Source organism: Entelurus aequoreus, linkage group LG16, assembly GCF_033978785.1.
Source record: "Entelurus aequoreus isolate RoL-2023_Sb linkage group LG16, RoL_Eaeq_v1.1, whole genome shotgun sequence".
In the NCBI taxonomy this organism is placed as follows: Eukaryota; Metazoa; Chordata; class Actinopteri; order Syngnathiformes; family Syngnathidae; genus Entelurus; species Entelurus aequoreus.
In genome coordinates, this window is record NC_084746.1 from 36,106,248 (window position 1) to 36,133,958 (window position 27,711).

At 39.9% G+C, this 27,711-nt stretch overlaps 1 protein-coding gene across 4 annotated transcripts in view; it reads left to right on the forward strand.

Moving 5' to 3' along the window:
* Window positions 1-27,711, forward strand: part of LOC133630904 (neurocan core protein-like) — a 134,205-nt gene that overhangs the window by 95,601 nt on the left and 10,893 nt on the right. For all 4 annotated transcript variants that reach the window (XM_062022739.1, XM_062022738.1, XM_062022737.1 and 1 more), the window contains 3 exons: window positions 25-173; window positions 897-1,056; window positions 11,358-12,392. In XM_062022739.1, the coding sequence (XP_061878723.1) occupies window positions 25-173; window positions 897-1,056; window positions 11,358-12,392 (1,344 nt within the window). The remainder of the gene's footprint in view (window positions 1-24; window positions 174-896; window positions 1,057-11,357; window positions 12,393-27,711) is intronic.

A 27,711-nucleotide genomic window follows, 5' to 3' on the forward strand; every position in this document is an offset into this window, starting at 1 on the left:
AAATAACTACTAAGTTCCCTGCAGCGTCAGACCCATGGTCCTCAGACGCATCGGATTCTTACGTGACTCTTCAAGTGGTCCTGGGTCAAAGCGTCGACTGGGGGGAACCATTTGAGCCCGACTCTCCTGAGTTCCTCCGACCCCCTGTGGCCCCAACGCCTGCTGAGAAGAAGGTCGGACATTTTTCTAAACAGTATACTTGACTATCAAGGCACCTTTGAGGTTTGATGTTTTTGATTCCCGATATATGGATCAGTTTGAACTATTAAAAAAACAAGGCAATTAATCCAGTTTACATAAAATACATAAAAAACACAAACACTTGATATCTACAAGTCGGAAGTCGGTGAAAGTGTTTTTTTTATCTTACATTTTTATTGGAATTTATAAAAAGGACCATTTTGGGACCTAAGTGTAAAAATTACCAGTGTTTTTGAAAACAATTTAAAATGGTCGTTTCAGTTATTGACCAAGACTACAATTACTGTATCCCAAATATTTCCCATTTCACTGGAATTTTGGCAAAACATTGCATATTTTGTGTTTTACCCATTGAAAAAAAAATCAGGGGTTCTTATGACATAAAAGGCATAACAATAATATGTAAATGATTTTAAAAAAAACTTCTCTGGTTAGGTTTAAAATTGCTGAAAGTTTTGATGCGGTGAAAGTCGACACCCTTTTTTCTTACTGTGTATAAAACTTTATTATTACACTTTTATGAGGCAGACTTGTTTAGTGTGTAACTTCGTTTTAAAGGGGTCACAAAGATAGGTCATTGTGATGAGATACTCTATCTCTGAATGTTCTGAACTCCTGTTTCCTTGCAAGTGTTCGTATTGAGCAGATGTAGAAAGACACAGTTCATTAATTGCGCCCATCCTTAATAATGCCAGGTGATCTCTGGGATTGTCAAATCCTTCTGGAAGCCTTGGAACTACATGTTGGGAACTGGTGACGATGAGGAGACCGAAACCGGAACCCGAAAAGGGCACACGAGCGAAAAAGCGGCAAAAAAAAAGGATGAAGGGAATTTGTCCAGTACAACATCACCAGGTAAGTACAGTAGTTTAATACTTTGTTTACTCTTCTCTAATCCTTACAGCACATTAACTAGAATTATAATTATTCAAAAGAAAAACAGTCATCTAATTGTGCATTAGCATGTCAGAAAAGATGGGGTGTTTGTACAAATGTGCCTTCAATTATGCAAATAACATGCAGCCATAATTATTATTATCAATCATCTGAGGTTTGCTGCTTTAAAACCTCAGAATAGCTGCAAGTGTTGCTGTGTTTTCTAACATTATTATTTTAGGATCTTGTTGCAGTGCAAAAGACCAAAACACACAATTGCATTGAGATTTGCTTATAATAATTGCTTGTGTACCAGCAAAACCTCACTTGAAAGGGTAGGTGATACTGCTATTTATACAAAGTATTTACCTAGTTTTTACCTTCTATATAATTTCTTACGTCACCGTATGTTAAAGGCATTCATTGCCGAAAGCAATGAAAAGATCAATTTAATTGCAGGGGAATTTTTGTCCCTACAATGCATATGCTATAAATGTAAAACAATATTGTATATTTACTTTTCTTTGAGATTGTAGGCAAAAAAAAAAAAAAGATCAATAAATGTGTTTATGAACAATTAAACAAAATACACAATATACAATATGAACAAAAAAGTAAAATAATTTGCTTTTATTACATAGAATTGTTTGACAAAAATAAAGTCAGAGCAGAAATAACTAATCAAAAACAAAAAGTACTATTGGCTCTCATTCAAACAAAAAACGCTGATATGTGTGGAAAATAAACATTAAAGAAACAGACTTGTCAATGGATTGATCTCATCACACAAATATGTGCTAGCTTGCAAGTCGTGCTACTAATTTCGAGGTGGCCACCAGTGCGCTAATCGCTATCTATCTTAAATGCTAAGATAAATATTATAATATAATTATTCATGTTTTTATTTCAAACCTGCAAGGTATAGTGAGTAAGGTGGCCATTTATAAACTACACTACAATGTGTTGAATCAATGTTAATCTGGTGTACTTCATTACATTTAAATTTTTTGAAAAATTCTGGTTAAAAGATATAACAACATATGAAAAAAAGTCTAATCAACCAAAAATTTCACGGCCCCCCTGCAGTACCTCTGCGGACCCCCCAGTTGAAGACCTTTGCTCTACAACAGACACGGGCATTCTGCGGCCCGCGGGCCGCATCCGACCCTTTGTACGTCCCTGTCCGGCCCGTGTGAGGCCAATCATAAATTACAAAATAAATTTTAAAAAGTATCTATCTCGAGTGTGCAATACAACGGTGCTGCTTTTGTTTTGAAAAGCCTTATTTGTATTACTTCCGTTTGGACGTATGCTCGTGCGCGCAGCGGCAATCACAAATTAAAAAATAAATTTAAAAAAACATCTATGTCGTGCGTGCAATACAACTGTGCTGCTTTTATTTTGAAAAGTGTTATTTATGGGCGTATGTCCGTGTGTAACTTTTGAGTGAAGGCGCACAGCGACAAGTGATGCCCGGTTATACCCGAGACGCTAAAAAGAGAAAAGTTGATGACGAATGGCGCGTTTTAAAAAAGACATGGACTGCCAAGTAAAGGTAAAGCCGTGTGCTTAACTTTTGGTACACATGTTGCTGTGTTTAAAGAATATAGTGTAACGACCTGCTGAAGTTGATGTTGTGTTCTTGAGTTGCGGAAGTAGTGAGGATAGACGTGCATGTGGAAGGAACGAGGTAAGTTGAGCTGTGTTAGTATAGCTTGCTCAATAAAAGTTTAAAAAGAGCGTCAGACTTGGTGTGCACTTCTTCTGGACGCTACAATTGGTGGCAGAAGTAAATCTTTGTGCATACTGCGCTGCTTGTGTGCGAATACTGCGCTGCTCGTGTGCTCAGCAAAATACGTGCCACGATGTTTCCTGGCGACTTTGTCAAGAATGAACGGGAGGGAAATGACATTGAGTGGGGACTTAAGTTGCCAGCAGCACTGCCGATATCTGTGTGAATCCAGGACGATGTGAGGAGCTCGCCGCAAAGAGAGAGAGAGAGGGAGGAAGGACAGAGGCAGCGTCTACAGGTGCAGCGCACGCTGCTTGGCATGGAAGAATTCCGCCCTCAACGAAGACTCCCAGGTTTGATGGCAAGGCGAACTGGGAGGCATTTCATCCCACTTCTGACACCAATTGTAGCGTCCAGAAGAAGTGCACTCCAAGTCTGATGCTCTTTTTAAACTTTTATTGAGCAACCTATACTAACACAGCTCAACTTATCTCGTTCTTTCCACATGCACGTCTATCCTCACTCCTCATTTCCGCAACAGCAACACTTCCTCCTTCTTCGCCAATCACCTTACAGGTGTGCTACGTTCACAACAAAGAGGATGCAGGATAAAGTGACAGAAATTTAAATTTTTGCATGGTATTAGACATCAGGAAGTGTTGTGTAAGAAAGTGTTAAAGATAAAACCATCAAAAGCCATCTGCTTTTGAATAAAGATAAGTTAGGTTTAATGAAAATATTATTATTATTATTATTTATCTTACGGTATATCAAAAATAATTTGAGCAAAATTTTATTGAAATATTGTCGGTGTGGCCCTCCAGCAGTGCTCGGGTTGCTCATGCGGCCCCCGGTAAAAATTAATTGCCCACCCCTGCTCTACAGTGTACCATGAATGTGTCACGTGTGTGTGTGTGTGTGTGTGTGTGTGTGTGTGTGTGTGTGTGTGTGTGTGTGTGTGTGTGTGTGTGTGTGTGTGTGTGTGTGTGTGTGTGTGTGTGTGTGTGTGTGTGTGTGTGTGTGCACTTATTATCAAACAGTATAGTTTTAATGTTGTATAATACAAAACCCAAAACCAGTGATGTTGGCACGTTGTGTAAATCGTGAATAAAAACAGAATACAATGATTTGCAAATCCTTTTCAACTTATATTCAATTGAATAGACTGCAAAGACAAGATATTTAATGTTCCAACTGGAAAACTTATTTTTTCGCAAATATTAGCTCATTTGGAATTTGATGCCTGCAACATGTTTCAAAAAAGCTAGCACAAGTGGCAAAAAAGACTGAGAAAGTTGAGGAATGCTCATCAAACACTTATTTGGAACATCCCACAGGTGAACAGGCTAATTGGGAACAGGTGGGTGTCATGATTGGGTATAAAATCAGCTTCCATGAATCACAAACAAGGATGGGGTGATGGTCACTACATGCCTCAGCAAATTGTTTAAGAACTTTTCTCAACCAGCTATTGCAAGTAATTCAGGGATTTCACCATCTACGGTCCGTAATATCATCAAAATGTTCAGAGAATCTGGAGAAATCACTGCACGTAAGCAGCAAGGCTGAAAACCAACATTGAATGCCCGTGACCTTCGATCCCTCAGGCGGTACTGCATCAAAAAGCAACATCAGTGTTAGGAACTCGCATGGCTGCAGTTCTTTGGGACTCCAAGATGCAAGAACCAGGAGGACGATGAACAGGTAAGATGATTTTAATATCATCAACAGAGAAAATTAAGCAGTCTTGCAAGTAAACGTTCCAAACATGAAGCGATCTTCGAGCACTGAGGAATGCTCGAGACAGCATAAATAGAACATATGCTAAATGGCAGCAGGTGTGGACCAGCTGCCAATCAACAGCAAGTGAGTGAACAAACACAGTGCTTAGCGGGACAAGCAGGAAGTGGAAACCAAAATAAGAGGACTTCTGGGAAGTAAATACAAAACAAGGAAACAAACAGAAATTAAGTGACAGATCGTCACAGGACCCTCAGTCCCCCTTAAGGAACAGATTCTAGATGTTCCCAGGAAGAAGAAAAAAACGGAAAGAGTTCAAAAGTCAAGGGAGGGCAGAGGGAGGACTTGGCGGAGGGTCGCCAGGCCAAGTGTCCCCGCAGCCAGCGAGGAAGAGTTAGGTGACTGTGACGCGTTGAGCACCGCTGCATTTGGCGAGGTGGGCGACCACGGAACGGCCACAGCAGTGGCCGACGAGGAGGCGGAAGTGAGTGGTACCGGTGCACCAGCAGCCGTAAAGGTCTATGCCCGGGTCCTGTGCATTGCTGTTGAAAGCGCGGAGGGAGTCCATAATACGGCCGCGTCTCTGGCCAACGAGGAGGAGGTCGCTGAGCCGGCTGCAACGATGATGATGTCAGCGTCATGGGCGGAGTCGTCGACAATGCTGACGGCGTCATGGGTGGATCCGCTGCCGACGATTAAGATGGTGATGAGGAAGATAGCAGCGCCGTGCGAAAACCTGCCAGTGAAGATGATGTCGTGAGAGGAGGCGGAGACAAAGGGGATGACAGCGGCGTGTGCTTCACAACACCGCTGCCGGTAGTAGCCCCCCCTTCGCTAGGCGGCTGCCAGGCGCTGTCCACCACTGGGAGAAGGAGTTCCCGGTTGTCGGTGTCCCCCGGTGCGAAAACCGGGTACTGGCGGAAGGGGCCAGGAGGAGGGACAACGATACGTCCCTCGCCGAGTCCCAACAGGAGCCCAGGAAGGACATCACGGTGAGCTCCACCGGAGCCTTCGCCGGACTGGCTGGAATAGCGGATACTGGCGGAGAGAGCAGCCATGGTATCGGTGCTGGAAACAATCTTGGAGCAGGAGCGGGTGCTGGGGGCTCAGCCAGTGTTGGTCGTCGTGGTGCCGCGACCGGCGTTAGACGCGGGGCTGCGATTGGCGTGTGACGCAGTGTGGGAACCGGTAGTCAACGCGCCGGTACAGGCGATCGCCGTGGAGCCGGTACAGGAGGTAGCACAGCAGGCGATGGGGAATATGGCGGCGGTGGCCGCGCCGGTCGAAGATCCGGAACCGGCGGCCGAGCCGGGAGGAGCGAAGGCAGCGGTGGCCAAACCGGTCGGAGATCCGGATCCGGCGGCCGAGCCGGGGGGACGTAGGCGACGGTGGCCTAGCCGGTCGGAGAACCGGAACCGGCGGTCGAGGCGCAGGGGGAAGGTCCGAGCCTGCTGTGGTCGGCTGTGCGTTGCCAACAGGGGTCCTTGTGAGGTTACAGTCTGGCTCGAAGATCCTGTTAGGAACTCGCATGGCTGCAGTTCTTTGTGACCCCAAGATGCAAGAACCAGGAGGACAATGAACAGGTAAGATGATTTTAATATCATCAACAGAGAAAATGAAGCAGTCTTGCATGTAAACGTTCCAAACATAAATCGATCTTCGAGCACAGAGGAGTGCTTGAGACAAGCATAAATAGAACATATGCAGCAGGGGAGTGAACAAACACAGTGCTCAGCGGGACAAGCAGGAAGTGGAAACCAAAATAAGAGCACTGATGGGAAGTAAATACAAAACAAGGAAACAAACAGAAATTAAGTGACAGATCGTCACAATCAGTGTGTGAAGGATATCACCACGTGGGCTCAGGAACACTTCAGAAAACCTTTGTCAGTAACTACAGTTCATCGCTACATCTGTAAGTGCAAGTTAAAACTCTACGATGCAAAGCCAAAGCCATTTATCAACAACACCCAGAAAAGCCTCTGGCTTCGCTGGGCCAGAGCTCATCTCCTGTCACAAAAACTGCTTGTGTCCTTCTATCGCTGCCCAATAGAGAGTGTGCTGACATACTGCATGTGTGTATGGTATGCCAGCTGGACGGCGGCAGAAAGAAATGAACTTCAGAGGGTCATAAAAATTGCCATGAAGATCACTGGCTGCTCTCTCCCCTCCCTAGATGAACTGTACAGTGCCAGGTGCCTCAAAAAGGCCCAAAACATCATAAGGGACCCATCCCACCCTGGACATAAACTTTTTGAAGACTTAAGAACACTTTTTACCCGAGAGCAATAGTGTCGCTGAACACAAGACGATAATAATGACTGTGCATGTGAGCTGTGTGCTTGGTATTTTTATGTATTTTATGTATTTTTATCTATTTATCTATGTTCTTGTGTTTTTATGTGTTATGAATTTGCACTAAATTAGTTTTGCTTACAATTTCATTGTACAATGTACAATGACAATAAAGATATATTCTATTCTATATTCTATTATATCTAAGATGGACTGATGCAAAGTGGAAAAGTGTTCTGACGAGTCCACATTTCAAATTGATATTAGAAACTGTGGACCTCATGTCCTCCGGACCAAAGAGGAAAAGAACCATTTGGATTGTTCTAGGCGCAAAGTTCAAAAGCCAGCATCTATGATGTATGGGGGTGTATTAGTGCCCAAGGCATGGGAAGGCACCATTAATGCTGAAAGGTACATACAGGTTTTGGAGCAACATATGTTGCCATCCAAGCAACGTTATCATGGACGCCCCTGCTTATTTCAGCAAGACAACAGCGTGGCTTCGTAGTAAAAGAGTGCGGGTACTAGACTGGCCTGCCTGTAATCCAGACCTGTCTCCCATTGAAAATGTGTGGCGCAATATGAAGTCTAAAATACCACAACGGAGACCCCGGACTGTTGAAAAACTTAAGCTGTACATCAAGAAAGAATGGGAAAGAATTCAAAAATTAGTCTCCTCAGTTCCCAAACGTTTACTGAGTGTTGTTAAAAGGAAAGGCCATGTAACACAGTGGTAAACATGCCCCTGTGCCAACTTTTTTGCAATGTGTTGCTGCTATTAAATTCTAAGTTAATGATTATTTGCAAAAAAAAATGTGTTTCTCAGTTGGAACATTCATTCATTCATTCATTCATTTTTTTCATTTATCTCCTTCATTGATGTGCATTTTTGATCAATAGACAATTAAACTCTAACAACAAAACACATATTTACACACCTATGATTGAGAAGGAACAGGATGAAGAAAATCTTATATTTACTGCCCCCTTCAACATGATAAGTAGTTAATGGATAGCCCAGATTCACAAGCATACAAACCAAACAGATACATCCAAATATAATGAAATCAAACAAAAAACACACAAAAAAAACAACAAGTGCAAAAACTTCATGAAGTACAAACCGAACAAAAAATAATATACACCTCACGGGACGATACAAAACAAATACAAAACCAGACAATAAGTAAAATAATAAATATAAAGCAAAATGTAAACACTTACGGCTGTCCATATGATCTTATTGTTCTGTCTTTATATAATTTTTTCAATTGGAATATATTTCTACAATCTTTTATCTCATTGTAAAGAGAATTCAATAGTTTAACCCCCACCACTGATATACACATTTGTTTTAAAGTTGTCCTTGAATACTGATGTTTGAAATGACCTTCTCTTCTATGCTCTTCATTCTCAGAAGTGATGACAAACATTTTTTGTAAATTTGCTGGTAATATTTTACTTTTAGCCTTAAACATAACACATAATGTCTGTAACCTTACTAGCTCCTTACTAGTTTCAATAATCCAGAATTAATCAATAGTATGTTAGTGTGTTCTAGATTATCTGCTTTATGAATAATCCTTATAGCTCTTTTCTGTATTTGATACAATGCCTTTATGTTACTCGTATGTGTTCCCCCACACTTCCACACAGTAGCTGTTATATGGCAATATAAGTGCACAATACAATATACGCATTGCCCTATAATCTAACACATATTTTACCTTATTTAATATAAAAATACTCCTAGACATCTTTTTCCGTACATGTGCAATATGACATTTCCATGTCAGACCTTCATTCAGTATCACTCCTAAAAATCTAAGTTCAGAAACCCTTTCAATATCAATTCCATCTATTGACAGTTTGATCGTTTCCTCCCTTTTCCTCTTACGAAAAATCATAAACTTTGTTTTTTTTTACATTTAATGATAATTTATTGACATCAAACCATCTCTTAAGTTTAATCATTTCCTGTTCAATAATGTTTGATAACGCTTTTAAGTCATGTCCAGAACTGTAAAAATTGGTGTCGTCCACAAATAATACACATTTCAATAACTTTGATACCTCACATATATCATTAATATATAAAATAAACAATGTTGGTCCCAAAACCGAACCTTGTGGAATTGTACATTCAATCCACATTTGTTCAGATGTATTACCCACAAAATCCACAAACTCTTGTCTATTATCTAAATAACTTCTTAGCCAGTCTAAGACTACTCCTCTCACACCAAATGAATGCAACTTCGACAATAATATAGAATGATCTATAGTGTCAAATGCTTTTTTAAGATCGATAAACACCCCTATAGTGTATTTCTTATTATCAGTTGCTGTTGCTATATCCTCCATTATATTCATTACAGCTGAAGCAGTGGATCTATTGGTCCGGAATCCAAACTGGCTCTTACTCAACAGCATGTTATTTTCAATAAAACTGTCTAATTTTTCTTCAAATATTTTTTCAATTATTTTAGAAAATTGTGACAGCAGTGACACTGGTCTGTAATTAGTAAATCTATGTTTATCTCCCTTTTTAAAGAGTGGAATTACCTTTGCTACCTTCATTCTATTTGGAAAGGTCCCTGTTTGAAAAGAAAGATTAAAAACATAACAAAGAGGTTTGATGATACAGTCAGTCTTTTTCACAAGTATCATGTCTATACCATCACTGTCTGTTGTCTTATTTTTCAGTTTTGTTACCACCGATACGATTTCATTTTCACTAACATCTCCTAGAAGCATGGACTGTAGCACTTTGCTTCCCCCTCGCCATCCTCTCAGTATATATTTATGTTCTCCAATACTCTCTGCCAATTTGGGTCCAACATTCACAAAAAAAGAATTGAATCCATTCGCCACTTCATTCATGTTTTTTATCATCTTATTTTCCTCATTGATAAAATGGCTTGGTGGGTTTGTAGGCCCCGATGTTTTTCCTTTTACCTTGTTTTGTCATGATCCGTGGTCCGGATCATGTTTTTGTGTTTTCTGTTAGTTTTGGACTCCTTTCGTTATTGCTTGTGCACCTGTGAGTTTGTTTCGTCACCATGGTTACTTGATTTTCACCTGCCTTGTACGCGCACCTGTTGCTCATCAGAGACTCTATTTAAGCCTACCTTTGTTGTTCACTCGTCCTGCCTTCATTGTGTTTGTGTCACACGTTCATGCCACGTAAGTTTTGTTTATGCCATGTCATAGCCCATGCTACGTCTTTACTCCATGTGTTTTAGGCACGCTTGCCTTTTTTTGTTATTTGCCTATAGTTTAGTAGTTGGGTGATTTATGTATAATAAACTTAATTCTACCTTCACGCTGTCGTCCGGAACCGTCCGTCTTGCATCTCGGGAGAACATCCGCGCAGCAAGCTGCACTCCCTCCCCGATCGTGACATGTTTAGAATTGTCCAAGTTCCTTTGATATTGTTTTTATTTTTTCCTAGTAAATTATTATAATATTATTTTTAGCTTGTCTCATTATTGTTATCAATGTGTTTTTGTAAACCTTATATTTCGTTTCAGCATCCCTTGTTTTTACTTTTATGAAGTCTCTATAAATTTTGTTTTTCTTGTTACAAGCATTCTGTAGTCCCTTTATAATCCAAGGCTTTTTATTTTAGCTGTCTCTTTGTTTCCATACATTCGAACAATGCTTTTCATACAATAATTAATATATATTAAGAAAAGCCTCATATGCAGCATTTGCCTCTCCCACATACACCTCATTCCAGTTTAGTCCTTCCTAAACTTATGTATTGCTTCTTCAGTCCTTTTCCTTACATACCTATGGGTTTTCTCCTCCCTCTTTTTATACATTTGACAGTCATAAGTAAGAAACACGGGTAAGTGGTCACTTATATAATTAATTACTAGTCCACTTTTTATATTATGTTCTATGACATTTATGAAGATGTGATCGATTAACGTTGCACAATATCTACTGGGTTTGGTGATCAATGGATAAAGCCCTCTACTATATACCACATCCAAGAAGTCTCTTGTTGATTTATTTCTGGTTTATTTCTGGGTGAGCTTAGCAGGTCTATGTTATAGTCGCCACACATGATGAATGTTTTCTTTTCCTTTACCTTACACAATAATTATTCCAGACTATCATTAAATGCTTCTACCTTAGACCCAGGTGTTCTATATAAACACGTAACAATAACATTTCTCTTCTTTTCTATGTCTACCTCCACAGTTACACATTAAAAATAAATCATCAATTACCACTGTCATACATTCAACAGGTTTGCATTTCAAGTCACAGTCAACAAAGTACACGTGCCAACTTCACTGGTTTTGGGGTTTGTATATGAATTGCGCAGGTAGCAGTTTAAACGTTTATTTTTAATGTTAAATCAATGAATTTTGATGTAATTTGTCATTTGAAGGGTGCACCCCAGAAAGACTAGCGACCGCTCTAACAGACGCTAATTGGGATCCAGATAAATCAGCCAGAAAAGTGACTTTCCTTGTCCTTGTTTTGGTTTACTCCACAGGTTTCTTCTCGTGGGAAAGTTCAGCATCCACTGATCCCTCAAGGAAGAACACAACCCTGTCAAATGAAGAACCAGTAACCCGTTTGGTGTCTTCTCCTCCTGCCTCTAATAATTCTGTGACAACAGCAGGAACCACCAGTGTGGGGACACCAGACCCACATCCCTCCACCACTTCCAACCCAGCCCCTGAAACAACATCATCTGGCATGGAAACCGTGTGGGTCCGTGTGAACGCTGAGACCACCACCCAGTCCGGTGAGAAGAAGGCGGCCACGGCGAGCTCTCAATCCACTTCTAGAGGAGGCCGAGGCCGAGGCAGAGGGAAGAAAAACAAAGGGGAGGAGAGAAGCAGAGAAGAAAAGAGCAAAGGGGATGATGAAGGAAGCGGTGAGATTACTGCTGCAGAGGCCAAAGGGGAGATACAAGTTTCCCGACGGCCAGTTGGAACCAGTAGACCAAGGGAAAGATCCAGGTCAAGAGAAAGGGGTCACAGGAAAGGACAGACCACCACCACAATCATCAGCACCACCATGATGGCTGCCAGCACTTCTGAGCCCACAGTGATGTCCACAACTAGGGAGGAGAATGTTGCTTTTACCAATACATTCTCCACCATCGTGCCAACTGAGACCCAACCCCTGTCTGACCAACCAGACTTGAATGCCTCATCTTCATCATCCTCACCATCACCACTTGTCACATCATCCACCTCTCCTTCCTTACCTCCATCCCCATCCCCGTCTGAAACATCTCTTTCCCCTTCAGCACCATCCTCTTCCCTGCCTCCATCCCCTTCACCAACAACTCCCTCTCCATCTCCTCCCTCCTCGAACAACAGCAACAACACTTCCCAAACATCGCTGGAATGGGTTCCAGTCCAGAGAGCGACGGTCCTGAACGTGTCTCTGGAATCTCCTCCCGAAGAGGAGGAACCCGCCTGGTCTCAAACGGTGGGCTCGGGGTCCCTGTTACCCGGAAACATGGAGGAGGAAAGCAGCAGGTTTAACGTCAGCAATGTCACTCCGGTTCCAGCTGGTGAGCATTGCAGTTCTGCTTTATTTGAACACTGTTCTTTATAATGATATCAGTTTTAGTATATTTGAGCAGTGATACATTTGTTATATGCTGTTGTGTTTTGCCGTACAATACCACCCACCCGTTGGTCAGCTGTTGTAAGTGGGAAAAAAACTCCTCAAAAACAAGATGGCTGACGGACGTGCGGATCTGCATAGCAGGGGGGAAATATCTGTCCATTCCTTCTGTTATAAGAGACTATTGCAGGTATACACATTTGGGGCAACTAAAAAGTAATATAATTGTAAGAATCCCTGATTGTTGATTTTGTGATTTGAGAAAATCAAGATTTCTACCGCTTTTCCCCTCTCGGTTTTCCGGGGTGGCTGGAGTCCACTATATTGGACATCAGGCATCACTGGCTATACTGTATTAAGTATTGCTGTAATTTTGTCGTATTCAAAAATACTTTATCTGCAGTAACTTTTTGACCGCAAATCAATTACCGTATTTTTCGGACTATAAGGCGCACTTAAAATCCTTTCATTTTCTCAAAACGCGACAGTGCGCCTTATAACCCGGTTCGCTTTATGTACGGAATAACTCTGTTTTTGCTTACCGACCTTGAAGCTATTTTATTTGGTACATGATGAAATGATAAGTATGACCAGTAGATGGAGACTACGATATGATGGCAGTCACACATAAGACATACGTGTAGACTGCAATATGATGGCAGTCAAAGATAAGAGATACATGTGGACTGCAATATGACTCAAGTAAACAACACCAACATTTTATATGTTCCATTGAAAATATAGAACATTACACACGGCGCTCAAAAATCTATCAAAATGTTTAAGTACGACTTTGGTAATCTATGAAGCCGCACCGCTTGATGGATTGTACTGTTCTTCAACATAGGAGTATTATTATGGTGTGTGTATAAGTAAAACATATTATCTGGTGTTTTGTTTCGCAATATTATGCAAAAGCAACTTTTCTTACCTTCTGGAACCTGCTGATCTGTATTTGGGATCTGCATAAGTCCTGAAAAATTGCGCGAGTCCACCTTTGTAATCCGTGCCGACACCGTAGTTGATAAGCTTCTTCTTTTTCTCTGTCTTCTTGTTATGGGACATTCATCCTCCGCTGTTGCCATTTCTAATATAAAGTAGTGTAAAGTTCTAACTTATATCTGTCAGTAAACTCGCCATGAAAGCGCTAAAACATACCGGTGTAGTGACTTTATATTATTCACCCAAGGAACTTTAGTTATTAGAGAGTTGCGGTCGGACGGTTTTTCACGGGACACATTTCTGGCGTTGTTGCACTAGTGAGCCACGGATGAGGAGATGCTGCTCCGTTATTGATTTAAGTAAAGTCTGAATGTCATTAAAACAGTTAGCGCCATCTTTTGACACTTCTTGCACGCTACACCGCTACAACAAAGATGACTGGGAGAAGACGCTGTCGAAGGTGAGGCACGTAAATAAGACCACCCACAAAACGGCTTATCCTGAAGCGACGGTCAGAAAGCGGCTTGAAGATGATCTGTAATACATAATCTATGCAACATTTTGACCAAAGAACTACCATTACATGTTATGTAGACCACAAAGAAGTGTTTTCAATTTAGAAAAAATAAATAAAAATATGACTCCTTTAATGCGCCCTATAATCCGGCGCGCTTTATATATAAAAAAAAGATAGAAAATAGACCATTCATCGGCAGCGCGCCTTATAATTCAGTGCGCCCTACGGTCCGGAAAATGCGGTAATTGTTAAAAACCCTGATTGTTGATTTTGTTATTTGAGAAAATTAACGATTCTGCCCGTGGCCCTCTTGGGTTGCCGGGGTGGCTGGAGTCCACTATATTGGACATCAGGCATTATTGGCTATATTGTATTTAGTATTGCTGTAATGTTGTCGTATTCTAAAATTGGTCTGCAGTAACTTTTAGGTCGCTAATCAATTGGTGTATATGAGAAGGTTTTTATTAGAATCCAGTAATATTTCATGGATATTAGTGCTATCGTGTTTCTAAAAAAGTTATTGTTGAAGTCCAGAGGCTCAATGTTTTTGCACTACATTTAAGAGCATTACAATATGTTGCAATTTTACAACACATTGTTTAAAGATCATTAAAAAAGTTTTTTGTTGTGTCCACAAAATTTTATTTGATTATTTAGTCATTTAGCAAAATCTATTAAAAAGTGCGTAAAGGGCGGATTTTAATGAAACTTTCAAGAAATGTCCGAAATGGGATAAAGAACAATTTTGTGGGTGATCACCGTCTAGATTTAGGACTTTTTTTTACTCATAGGAGGTAGGGCTTTTGTAGAGTCTATACCAGAGCTGGGCAAATATTTTGACTCAGGGGCCACATTGAGAGAAAAAAATGTGTCTCGGGGGGCCAACGTGTATGAGTGTATAAATGATATATACACATTTAGCTGTAAAAATCTGCTGCACAGTATGTGTGTTTGGGTCCCTTTTTTCAGGAACACTAATACCAAAAGTCACAATGTCCGGTAGAATTCTAAAAATGTTATGACAGACCACCTCAAAAAAACAGAAAGGAATTTTACAGTTTTTTACTGAAAGAGACACCCAAAATGTACATGAAAATAAAGAAAGTATGAACAATAAAACACTGAATATTAACAACATATGAACATCGCTCCTCTTTTACTTCTTAGACCAGCTCCTCGATAGTTGTGTATCTTTTACAATCAAGCAAAACACAACAAAAATTAAAAAAGCAGCAAAATATGAATGCAAAGTGTAATAAACACCTACAATATGATATATTATCACTTTTATGCAGAAATTTGTTGTAAAAATCTGCTTCCGCATCTGTTTGTGACACACGCGTTTTGGGCTGGCTTCTCTGAAAACAAACCCCGCCCACTCTGGTTTGTTCCTGGTCTGAGCTGCTGTGACGTAGATTACCGTAATAACTCCTAAAACACTCAAAAGCGCAGATTTCGACCATTGAAATACTTTCTATAGTTCAAGACTTACGGTCATTTAAAAACAGCACTGCACATCATAATGGTGGCTACAGTTTTGATGTTAAAGCTCTAAAAAAATTCTGTAGAACGTCTGGCGGGCCGGATTGAAAATCTTAGCAGACCGCATGTGGCCCGCGGGCCGTATTTTGCCCAGGACTGGTCTATACAATATACCGGTATTTCAATAAATTAACCCGTAACACATGTCACCAACTCCTTGAGATCTTTTTTTTGGGTTAAATAAAAATGCATTTTTTTTAATGCTTATAATTAAATCTAACCACCATAAGTAGTTTTGGTGTTTAAAATAATTAGTTGAAGTGTTATAGAGCTGCAAAGAGCGATCCAACTTCATATTTTCAGTATTTTGGTCCATGTGTGGGTTGTCTCCGGGTACTCCGGCTTCCTCCCACCTCCACAGACGTGCACCTGGTGATAGGCTGATGGGCAACACTAAATTGGCCCTCGTGTGTGAACGTGAGTGTGATTACTATCTGTCTATCTGTGTTGGCCCTGTGATGAGATGGCGACTTGTCCAGGGTGTACCCTGCCTGACCCTGAAACGGACAAGCGGTAAAAAATGGATGGATGGCTCGATAGTTTAAACTGATTTAATACAAAACATAACAGCCTCATTGTAATTCAGCGGTTTTATTCTGATGGTGCGTTAATTGACACCGTTAGGTCTGTAAATACCAGCTGCTGCTGGCTGGCAGCTTTGGTTTTTACAGCAGTTCAGTTATGATGATGTCTGCCTATGTGAAGGCTCTTCAAGGACTGTACGTTTGTTGAGTAATATAGCAAACAATGTAGCAGCTTGCTTGTTGAATAATCACATGCAGATCATCAATGTTATGTGTAGTCATAAAAAGGAGTGAGGCCGCAATGTATGAATAGCATTGTATGCTAACTAAACCACCAAAAAAAGGTTCAGGGTAGGGTTGTCCCGATACCATTATTTTGGTATCTGTACCGGTACCAAAATGTATTTTGGTACATTTCTAAAAAAAAAAGGGGACCACAAAAAAATTACATTGTTGGCTTTATTTTAACAAAAAATCTTAAGATACATTAAACATATGTTTACTATTACAATCGAAGAACAATTTTGTCTTTCAATAAAATAGTGAACATACTAGACAACTTTTCTTTTAGTAGTAAGTACACAAACAAAGGCTCCTAATTTGTCTGCTGACATATGCAGTAACATATTGTGTCATTTATCATTCTATTATTTTGTCAAAATTATAAAGGACAAGCTGTAAAAATGTAATTTATTAATCAAATTGTTCATTTACTGTTAATATTTGCTTATTTTCCGTTTCAACATGTTCTATCTACACTTCTGTTAAAATGTAATAATCACTTATTTTTCTGTTGTTTGTATACTTTACATTAGTTTTGGATGACACCACAAATGTAGGTATCGATACCAAGTAGTTACAAGATCATACGTTGGTCATATTCAAAGTCCTCATTTGTCCAGGGACGTATTTACTGAGTTTATTAACATAATGTGAATATATTAAAAAGGAAAAAAGATTTTGTGACGATAAAAAATATAGATGTAATTATAGTAGTATCGACTAGATACGCTCCTGTACTTGGTATCATTACAGTGGATCTCAGGTGTAGATCCACCCATGGCATTTGTTTACATTAAGGCGCGCTAGCTTTTGTTAGCAGTGAGCTATTGTATCCTCCTACGGTGTGTAGTGAAGCATGTTTAGCTATTCCTCGTCCTGCAGGGATGATACTTGTAAGAAACTCATTTTTTTCGTCGCCATGGAAGGGAGGATTAGTGATTTAGAAGTAAATTAAACACTGCCGACTGTGAATGGGTGTTCGCTGCTAGCTGGCTAGCCATGTCTTAAAGCACCTCTTCCTGAGGGCGTTTCAGTGTTATAGCTTCACCTTTATTGTCAGTTTTTAGGCCATAATGCGTCTGTTCTCCCTTTTCTGTCTACACACTGTGTCTGCTTGTAAGTAGGGCTGGGCGATATATCGATATACTCGATATATCGCGTGTTTGTCTCTGTGCGATATAGAAAATGACTATATCGTGATATTCGAGTATACGTTCTCACGCAGTTGCATTACACTACAGGCTTTTCTCACTCTATTTCTTGTCTCTCCTTCTCACAGAGACTTAAAACAAGCGCACCTTCTTACATACGTCACACGTGCAACGTCACACGCTCCCGCGGAGCAGACAGGTAGCGACATGGTAACATTAGCTGTGATGCTAACGGTGCGGTGCGGGTGGTAATACGAGAGAGAGAAGGTGCGAATCTGGTAACAAATGAAGGAAGAATTAATTCCCAAGAAAAACAGCACGAAGTCCATAGTCTGGCGGTGGTTTGGCTTCAAGCAGGAAGATGTTGAACAATTATGCGGCAAAAGCGTTGCTACAAAAAGTATCACCACTGCTAATGTAGCATCATTTGAAAAGTCACCCGCTAGAGAATGAAGAGTGCTTGAAACTCTGCATGTCAACATCTCTGTTCGGTGCCACACCAACAAAATGCCGAAGCAACTATTTCCAGATCAACACCGTATGAAAAAAATAGTCAACAACCGAAGGAGATAAAGTCCGCAGGAACCTACCATGTAGCGAAGCACATACACTATTTGATTTCCTATTATGCAGCTCATTTTTATTTGACAGTTATTGAAATATCTTGTGTGACATCATGCACAAAAGTGCACTTTATTTGTTTTAAACTATTGTAGTGGCGTTCAGTACAAAAAGTGCACGTTAATTTAGTGTTTTGATATGTCATCTTAGTGACATCATGCACAAAAGTGAACTCATAGCTTGTTTTAAAATGTCTCTGACAATCTTGCAATTTCTGTTTTGGAAATGACATGAATATACAGTTTTGGTAAATTGACTTAGTTGTGATTTCCCTCTCTGCATGAAAGTTTAAAATAAGCATATATTAATGAATTATGAACAAGAATGTTTTAATGTAGACACATAAAATCATCATACTGCTATGATTATATGCATCAAGTGTTCATTCAAGGCTAAGGCAAAATATCGAGATATATATCGTGTATCGTGACATGGCCTAAAAATATTGAGATATTAATAAAAGGCCATATCGTCCAGCCCTACTTGTAAGTACTCCGTGATTGTGCACTACCGAACACGCTCCCCTGCTCGTAAACCCATTATGACGTGACGGCGTGCCGTCATGCCCGTTAAAAAGATAAATAAATTGGAAACCGGTACTTTTCAAACAAAGTATAGTACCGTTTTTGATTCATTAGTACTGTGATACTATACTAGTACTGGTATACCCTACAACCTTAGTTCAGGGATTATCTCTAAAGTATTTTTATTTCCTCCCCTGACTTTGTCCCTACCTTATGTAGTCAAAATAATACAGTGTTCACCCCTCTCATCAAAAAGAAGAGACCCCCTTTCTGTCAGCGTAGACAATCTGCTGATTAAGACGGCAGCACGGTGCTCCCGTCTGGCTTTTTTTCCCTCACTTATTTTTTTTAGCTTGATAATGAGCACACTTACAGGAAACATCCACCAGTTGAAAGCCTTGTGGGCATGGGGTTAGCCCACATTTCTGTGGTGATTACTTTGCGCCGCTGCAAAGCTGCAAGTCGGCGATGCCAACTGGCTCCAGGAGGAGAGAACAGCTGTAAATTGTATTGACGAGCGAGCCGGTGGGGGGCTTGCCTCTCCTCTCCTCTGTTCGGTATGAAGGTTGATTGATTGAGCGAGAACCCTCTGAGGCATGCAGGCGGAGGGCCATAAACACACACACTGATTTCTTAACCACACAAATATAAGACGTGGATGGATGGGCTTTGCTAAAGACCGGAGTGATATGGCTTGTGTGTGGTTTGTGGTGCAGGTATCGTGTTCGCTGTTCATCAGTGTGTTGATGATGACAGGCAAAGCGTTTACAAGCGAATGCTATTGTTTGATCAACCTCATTAAATCATGGCTTGCACACATATAGAAAATCCACATGTCACTCATATGTGTTAGATTTTCTTTGTGTCTATGTGTGAGGGCAGTTCACTAAGTCAGCTCCTTCTACACACACGCACTATTGATTTTTTTCTGCACCACTCACTTTAATGAACAGCCAATAGCGCAAGGTTTATCTTTTTAACGTGCAGGCTCGTAGCTCAGCTTGCCGTATCGCTTGGTATTTGGCAAGGCGTGCCAAGACTTTGACTGATGCAAACGGGTATTCCTGCAGGGCCCTGGATTGCTGTGATTTAAAATGAATGGTTGGATATTTTGCCCCACAGAGTTATAGTAGTGACCTCTGGTAAAATAATCTGCTGGGTTATAGCAGTACGCCATATTCGCAGTTCAATACATAACTGGAATTTTAGGGTCACAACTCAGTACAGTAAGGAAACAAAATGCAAAACATTGAACTTCTTAGCTTGTGTGTGAACAGTAGGGCAGGGCTATTCAACTACATAATGAAAAGGGCCGCAGTTTGAAGAGCCCAAGGACTCAGGGGCCAGACATCGAAATGTGGATGTTTCGTCAGAAAGTGTCTCAGCAGGTTTTATTTCTTTGAGATGGCGTTTACTTAATTGCAAAGTAAACACATCTGCTTTCACACTGAACTGTCAATACATTCATTATTCTACTCGTTTCCAGCGTGTGCAGATAGTTTACAGTATGACAAAAAATAAGTTCTAGTTTTTGTTGAGGGTCAATGTTCCTTTCTTAAATTATTTTCCTTCATTTAGGTTTGTAAGACTGAAAATATCAACATAAAATAAACATACAAGTATAACGTCCATTGTGTATTTTACATAAATAATGTCCATTGTGTATTTTACATAAATAACGTCCATTGTGTATTGCACATAAATAATGTCCGTTGTGTATTTTACATGAATAAAATAGAAGGTTTAGTGTTAATATATTCACATAATAAACCACAAATGTTTACACACGTTGAAATTACACATCGTTCACTTACCAAACATTGCATGTGACTTATCACTATTAGCATTGTCGCCCTCTACTGGTCAAATTTAGCACTACCTATACGAAACGAGGTTTGATCGTTACTCTCAGACAAGATAACAACACGACCACGAATACAAAATACATCACAAAGTCAGCCATTTAAAAAAAAAAAAAACTAAATATATTAATGCACAAATTATATCTACTTACAAATGTTTGACTAAGTATTGCGGTGAAGCTTTCCACTGGGATTTCCACCATTGTTGCTGCTTGTCTGTCAGTGTGTTTGTCGCTTAAAACGTCCGCCCGGAAACAATAACTCCAGCACTTGCTCGGGGTAGAACATTTGTTGTTATTGTTAAAAGTGAGAATTTTGCAATTTATTTAGATGTTTTTTCCAGGTTGCTGCTTCACTGTGTCACAGTGAGGCAGTAATTTACAGCAATATGCTGTAAAGAACACCCTAACATTTATTGTAATTTTTATTAATTTGAAGGGTAGTTTGCTGTAAAATCATAAGTCAAGCAGATATTTAAGCATTTATTTTTATTTAGACAAATATTTTTGGGAAAGTATGATAATATACTGTAATATGTGTTGCAATAATGGATACTATTCAAGTTTAAAAGGCATGCAATTTCAAGCAGTACATATATTTTTTCTGTCAAAATGAAAAAAATTAATTACATTTAGTGAGAAAATATTAAGTACTTTATTGACACCTATCATTGCCAGGTGTTTGCATGCCAGATAAAATGATGGGGCCTTGAGTTTGACACCTGTGGCCTAAGCATTTGCATAAAAAGAATGATGGGCTCATAGCTTGTGTGGTGGGGACACTTTTGCTTGAGACACCCATAGGTGATTTTGAAGCAGCCTTCAAGCGCTCTGTGGACAAAAATGTTGTCACCACCATGAATTATGACATATTAACTGCCTGTTACGTTAATGTCTGCTCTGTTTCACCTGGGCTCTTGACTTTCCTCCTCACGAGATCGCTTTTTAAAGTAGTGGCTGATTTTGCCCGTCATATCTGCAACGCTAAAAACATAAACGTTACTATCACACGGGGGAAACTTAAAAAAAATAAATAAACACGACATGCTTCTAATGCTTTCTTGGGATAACTCCTTTTAGTTTACCTTGTACCAGTCAATCTGTACCAGAGGTGGGTAGAGTAGCCAGAAATTGTACTCAAGTAAGAGTACTGTTACTTTAGAGATGTATTACTCAAGTAAAAGTAAGGAGTAGTCACTCAAATATTTACTTGAGTATAAGTAAAAAGTATGTTGTGAAAAAACTACTCAAGTACTGAGTAACGGATGAGTAACCTGTTCGTTTAATGATGACGGCAACAAATAATGCACAAAAACATAAAAATAGCAATGAGCAAATTCAGAGCCAGGAATATCTCTTAAAGGCCTACTGAAACCCACTACTACCGACCACGCAGTCTGATAGTTTATATATCAATGATGAAATCTTAACATTCTTAACATTCCAATACGGCCGGGTTAACTTATAAAGTGCAATTTTTAATTTCCCGCCACACTTCCGGTTAAAAACGTTTTATTATGCTGACGTATGCGTGTGACGTCACGAGGGTAAGGGAAGTATTCGGAGCCCGTAGAAAAAGCTCTGTTTTCATTTCATAATTCCACAGTATTCTGGACATCTGTGTTGGTGAATCTTTTGCAATTTGTTTAATGAACAATGGAGGCTGCAAAGAAGAACGTTGTAGGTGGGATCGATCGGTGTATTAGCGGCTAAGTACAATACTTACAGCAACACAACAAGGACTACTTACTTAGCAGACGCCTAGCCGATGCTAGCCGCCAAACCCACGGATGAAGTCCTTCGTCGCGCCGTCGATCGCTGGAACGCAGGTGAGCACGGCTGTTGATGGGAAGATGAGGGCTGGCTGGCGTAGGTGGAGCGCTAATGTTTTTATCATAGCTCTGTGAGGTCCGGTTGCTAAGTTGCTAAATTAGCCTTAGCGTCGTTAGCAACAGCATTGTTAAGCTTTACCAGGCTGAGAATTTTTAACCGTGTAGTTACATGTACATGGTTTAATAGTATTGTTGATCTTCTGTCTATCCTTCCAGTCAGGGATTTATTTATTTTGTTTCTATCTGCATTTGAGACAGATGCTATCACGTTAGCTCATGCTAAAGAGCTTCGTCGATGATGGGTGTCCTTCGTCGCGCCGTCAATCGCTGGAACGCAGGTGAGCACGGCTGTTGATGTAACCGTGTAGTTACATGTACATGGTTTAATAGTATTGTTGATCTTCTGTCTATCCTTCCAGTCAGGGGTTTATTTCTTTTGTTTCTATCTGCATTTGAGAACGATGCTATCACGTTAGCTCCGTAGCTAAGTGTGTCACTGATGTATTGTTGTGGAGATAAAAGTCACTTTGAATGTCCATTTCGCGTGCTCAACGCTCATTTTCAAGAGGATATAGTATCCGAGGTGGTTTAAAATACAAATCCGTGATCCACAATAGAAAAAGGAGAGAGTGTGGAATCCAATGAGCCAGCTTGTACCTAAGTTACGGTCAGAGCGAAAAAAGATACGTCCTGCACTGCCTCTAGTTCTTCACTCTAACGTTCCTCATCCACAAATCTTTCATCCTCGCTCAAATTAATGGGGTAATCTCGCTTTGTCGCTCCGAATCTCTCTCGCTCCATTGTAAACAAAGGAAAATTGTGAGGAATAATACCTCCTGTGACATCACGCTACTTCCGGTACAGGCAAGGCTTTTTTTATCAGCGAGCAAAAGTTGCGAACTTTATCGTCGATTTTCTCTACTAAATCCTTTCAGCAAAAATATGGCAATATCGCGAAATGATCAAGTATGACACATAGAATGGATCTGCTATTCCCGTTTAAATTAAAAAAATCCATTTCAGTAGGCCTTTAAGCAACTAAAACAATAATATATATTAAATAATAATACATTAAAATGAAAAAAAATTAAGGCAAATTGAGCCACAATAACTTAACAGCACCATAGGCTCAGTAGGCATTGATTGATTGATTGATTGATTGATTGATTGATTGATTGATTGATTGATTGATTGAAACTTGTATTAGTAGATTGCACAGTACAGTACATATTCCGTACAATTGACCACTAAATGGTAACACCCCAATAAGTTTTTCAACGTTAATCAATTCATGGTAAACACACTGTGCACTTCTGATTGGTGTTTCTATGCAAGCGTGTGTGTGTGTGTGTGTGTGTGTGTGCGTGCGTGCGTGCGTGCGTGCGTGCGTGCGTGCGTGCGTGCGTGCGTGCGTGCGTGCGTGCGTGCGTGCGTGTGTGTGTGTGTGTGTGTGTGTGTGAGTCTGCAGTGCGTTAATAAATGTCTCCACACGATGTACATTTGACAGTGATTCATAGCAGGGCAGTTAACATCAGCCTACGGTGACAGCCAAAATATCTACTAACGTTACTTACCGCGATGTGCTTCCTCAAATCTGACGTTGAGTTCATGTTAGCCAGGGGTGCCCACACTTTTTCAGCAGGCGAGCTACTTTTTAAATGACCAAGTTGAGGTGATCTACCTCATATATACATATACATACACACACATATCATATACGTGTATATATATATTTATATACATTTATATATATACAGTATATAATTTATATTTATTTATTTTGCCGTTTTTGTTCACATGTTAAAGGTGTTTTAATGAATATACATGCATTTTTAACATATAGGTTCCTTTCTTTCATGAAGACAAGAATATAAGTTGCTGTATTACCTGATTCTGATGACTTGCATTGATTGGAATCAGACAGTAGTGCTGATAACGTCCACGTTTTCAAATGGAGGAGAAAAAAAGTTCCTCCTTTCTGTCTAATACCACATGAAAGTGGTTGGTTTTTGCCATCTTATTTGTCCAGCTTCCATATTCGTTATTATACACTTTACAAGAAATACATTGGCGGCAAACTCCATAGCTTGCTAGCTTGTTTGCACTGGCTTTCGAAGACTCTTATTTTGTTAGCGCAGGCGCGATGGAGCGGCACTTTTATTGTGAAGACAGGAACTGTGCGGTCAGTCTTTAGGCTTTTGACGGGAAGTAAGGTTGAAATAAAAAAAATTCTTTTTTCCTTCACACTTTTGATTGATTGATTGAAACTTTTATTAGTAGATTGCACAGTACAGTACATATTCCGTACAATTGACCACTAAAGGGTAACACCCCAATAAGTTTTTCAACTTGTTTAAGTCGGGGTCCACGTGTGACGGTCATGTGACCGCCTGGCTCTGTTTGATTGGTCCAACGTCACCAGTGACCGCATCTGATTGGTGAAACGCAGGCATGCGACAGATCCTACTTTGAAGGTCTGTCTGACAAACCAAAACAAACAAAGCGTGCATTAACAGATCGATAAAAATCAGTAGCGAGTAGCAAGCTGAATGTAGATAAATGGAGCGGAGTAAAAGTAGCGTTTCTTCTCTATAAATATACTCAAGTAAAAGTAAAAGTATGTTGCATTAAAACTACTCTTAGAAGTACATTTTATCCCAAAAGTTACTCAAGTAGATGTATCGGAGTAAATGTAGCGCGTTACTACCCACCTCTGATCTGTACCGTCATGAAACTCTACCTGATCCTATGCAAACTTCTAATAAATTCTTCAATCAATCGATCTATTTTAATTAGTCAGAAAAGGTTGGAAACGAAGCTAACACTACTAGATGTGTTCACTTACCGGAGACAAAATGTTCGCAGCACAGTCTAGAGTGTTCTGTAGGAGTCCAGTGATCTCTGCGTATCATGCTCCGTATCGCAGAAATCCACAGCGGTCAATTTTATGCACCAAGAAGCGGGAATAAACACGATTTGATCTGTTTCTTCTTCGGTAGTTGCTTCAGGTCTTTCTGGTGCACTGCAGTTGATATAGCGCCTCTATAATGGCACAACGCTGCAACTGCAGTTAAGATACGGAGCTGCCGCAGAGGGACATCAATCGCTCAATCAACACAGCCGGAGCTTTACGCTGTGTTGAGCGATATCAATCGCTCTGGTTGGGGGCGGCACAAAATTAGATGGAGGCACCGCCACACAATTTTGAACGCAGGAAAAACCCTGCACTAAGATTGATATATGACACACAAAGTAGTAAACGCACACATATTGCGATACACGTTTGCAAATCATTTTGCTACAATAACAGAAAACTGAGGTACCACTGTACTGTTACACCCCTATTCACTAAGGATCAAGTGTGTGGTCATTTGCAGGTACAGGATCAGCCTTCACAATCATTGCCTAGGTATTGATTTTCTCTCATTTCACGACACACAAACCTTTGCACACACACACACACACACACATGCTGTCACAGAGGGCAGAACAAAGACTCCCACAGCCGCGCTTGGCGACCAGAACGGAACGGGTGGTGCATGTCTTTCAAAGACCTTAAGTCGCTATAATGAGCGGCTGAGGGGAGAAACACGTGGTGGCGCCTCGATTGATATGGAAATGTCTAATTGTGGAAGCGGACCACACACACACACACACACACACACACACACATTTAGAGGGTGAATGGTCGGACCGAGGCGCTCGGCGGGGGGTCGGCTCATTTCTGCCGAGGATGCCTAATGTCTGAAGTTCTCACGCTGCCCACTACGCTCGGTGGAGTGAGCCGGAGCTTGCTTTCCATATGGTAACCATGGCGACCGCAACTGTGAGTGGATGGCGAGGTCGAGGCTCTGTGGCTTGTGATCCCTGTGAAAAGAGGCATAGAGTGATATAGGTGTGTATGTGTGTGTTGGAACCCTTGGTTTTGGCTGAACCACAATAATGATCATTTTGGTGTGATTTCAGACAGATTTATTTCAAATATAGGCTTGAGTCGCCCAACAGTGAACTACAAAATATAATCTCACTGAATTGTATTTATTTATTTATTTATTTGGAAATACATGCTTTTTATAAGTAGCGACAAGAAACACGTACATATATACAGTAACTCACAGATGTCCAAAGTGCTCTGGCCCGCAGCTCGATTTTTGTTGGCCCCCTGCATAGAAAATCAACAACATCAGTTAAAAATGAAAAATAAATATGCAAAAATATGCAAAAAAGTTCTAATGCAATGAGGCAAACTTGAATTAATTTTTTTTTTAAAGCAACAATCATGTTTAGTCAGCCATAACACAAAGCTGACAAAGTTTTGTCGTAAAAATACGTACAGCGTCTGTTTTTGGCTTCTTTTTTTTTCAGTAAAAAAAAATATATATATACATATATATTTGCTTGCTCATGTTTTGACTTGGTGGAATAAGTACGGACACCCCAGCAGTAACTGATAAAATACAAAAAACAAGCAAAAAAAATACAAAAGAAAGTAAGTATTCATATTATATAACAGCTAGGGGTGCTCAAAAAAATGTATTCACATCCGAATTTCGATTATTATTTTTATTCCGAGAGTCATCATTTTCAAAAATATATATATATATTTTTAATTTGATTGTATTTTTTTAAAGTATTAATTTTTTAATAGGGTGTTTTCAAGCCATCTACATACATACTTACTCGCTGTGAGTATACATCATACGCCTGCAACCAAAAGGTGGTTGTGAAACCTGTAACCTATTTTGAAAAGGTTTTATTTGAGTTACTATACCAAATACTACATTGTCAGAATCGATTTTGAATCGCATTATCACCCCTAAGAATCTGAATTGGATCGAATCAGGAGGTGGGCAAAGATTCCCACCTGCAATAATAGCACAGCCATACTACTTACCTGTACAATGTGGAATTATACATCATATTATAGTGCATCATTTTTAATTTGTTTAATATCAGAATATTGTATCTAATTTTGTAATATTTCTATAATATTCAATGTTCATAAAAAGATAATAGAAACAAAATATTTGATAGGAGAGGATTGACCTAAAAAAATATTATTACTGTTATTTTTATTATTTATGTATTTAATAATAGGCATATTGACCTACAGTACAGGCCAAAAGTTTGGACACACCTTCACATTCAATGCGTTTTCTTTATTTTCATGACTATTTACATTGTAGATTGTCACATCAAAACTATGAATGAACACATGTGGAGTTATGTACTTAACAAAAAAAGGTGAAATATCTGAAGACATGTTTTATATATTATATATTTGCTCTGATTACTGCCTTGGACACTCTTGGCATTCTCTCGATGAGCTTCAAGAGGTAGTCACCTGAAATGGTTTTCACTTCACAGGTGTGCCTTATAAGGGTTGATTAATGTCTTGCTTTATCAATGGGGTTGGGACCATCTGTTGTGTTGTGAATGAAAAGGTGTGTCCGAACGTTTGGCCTGT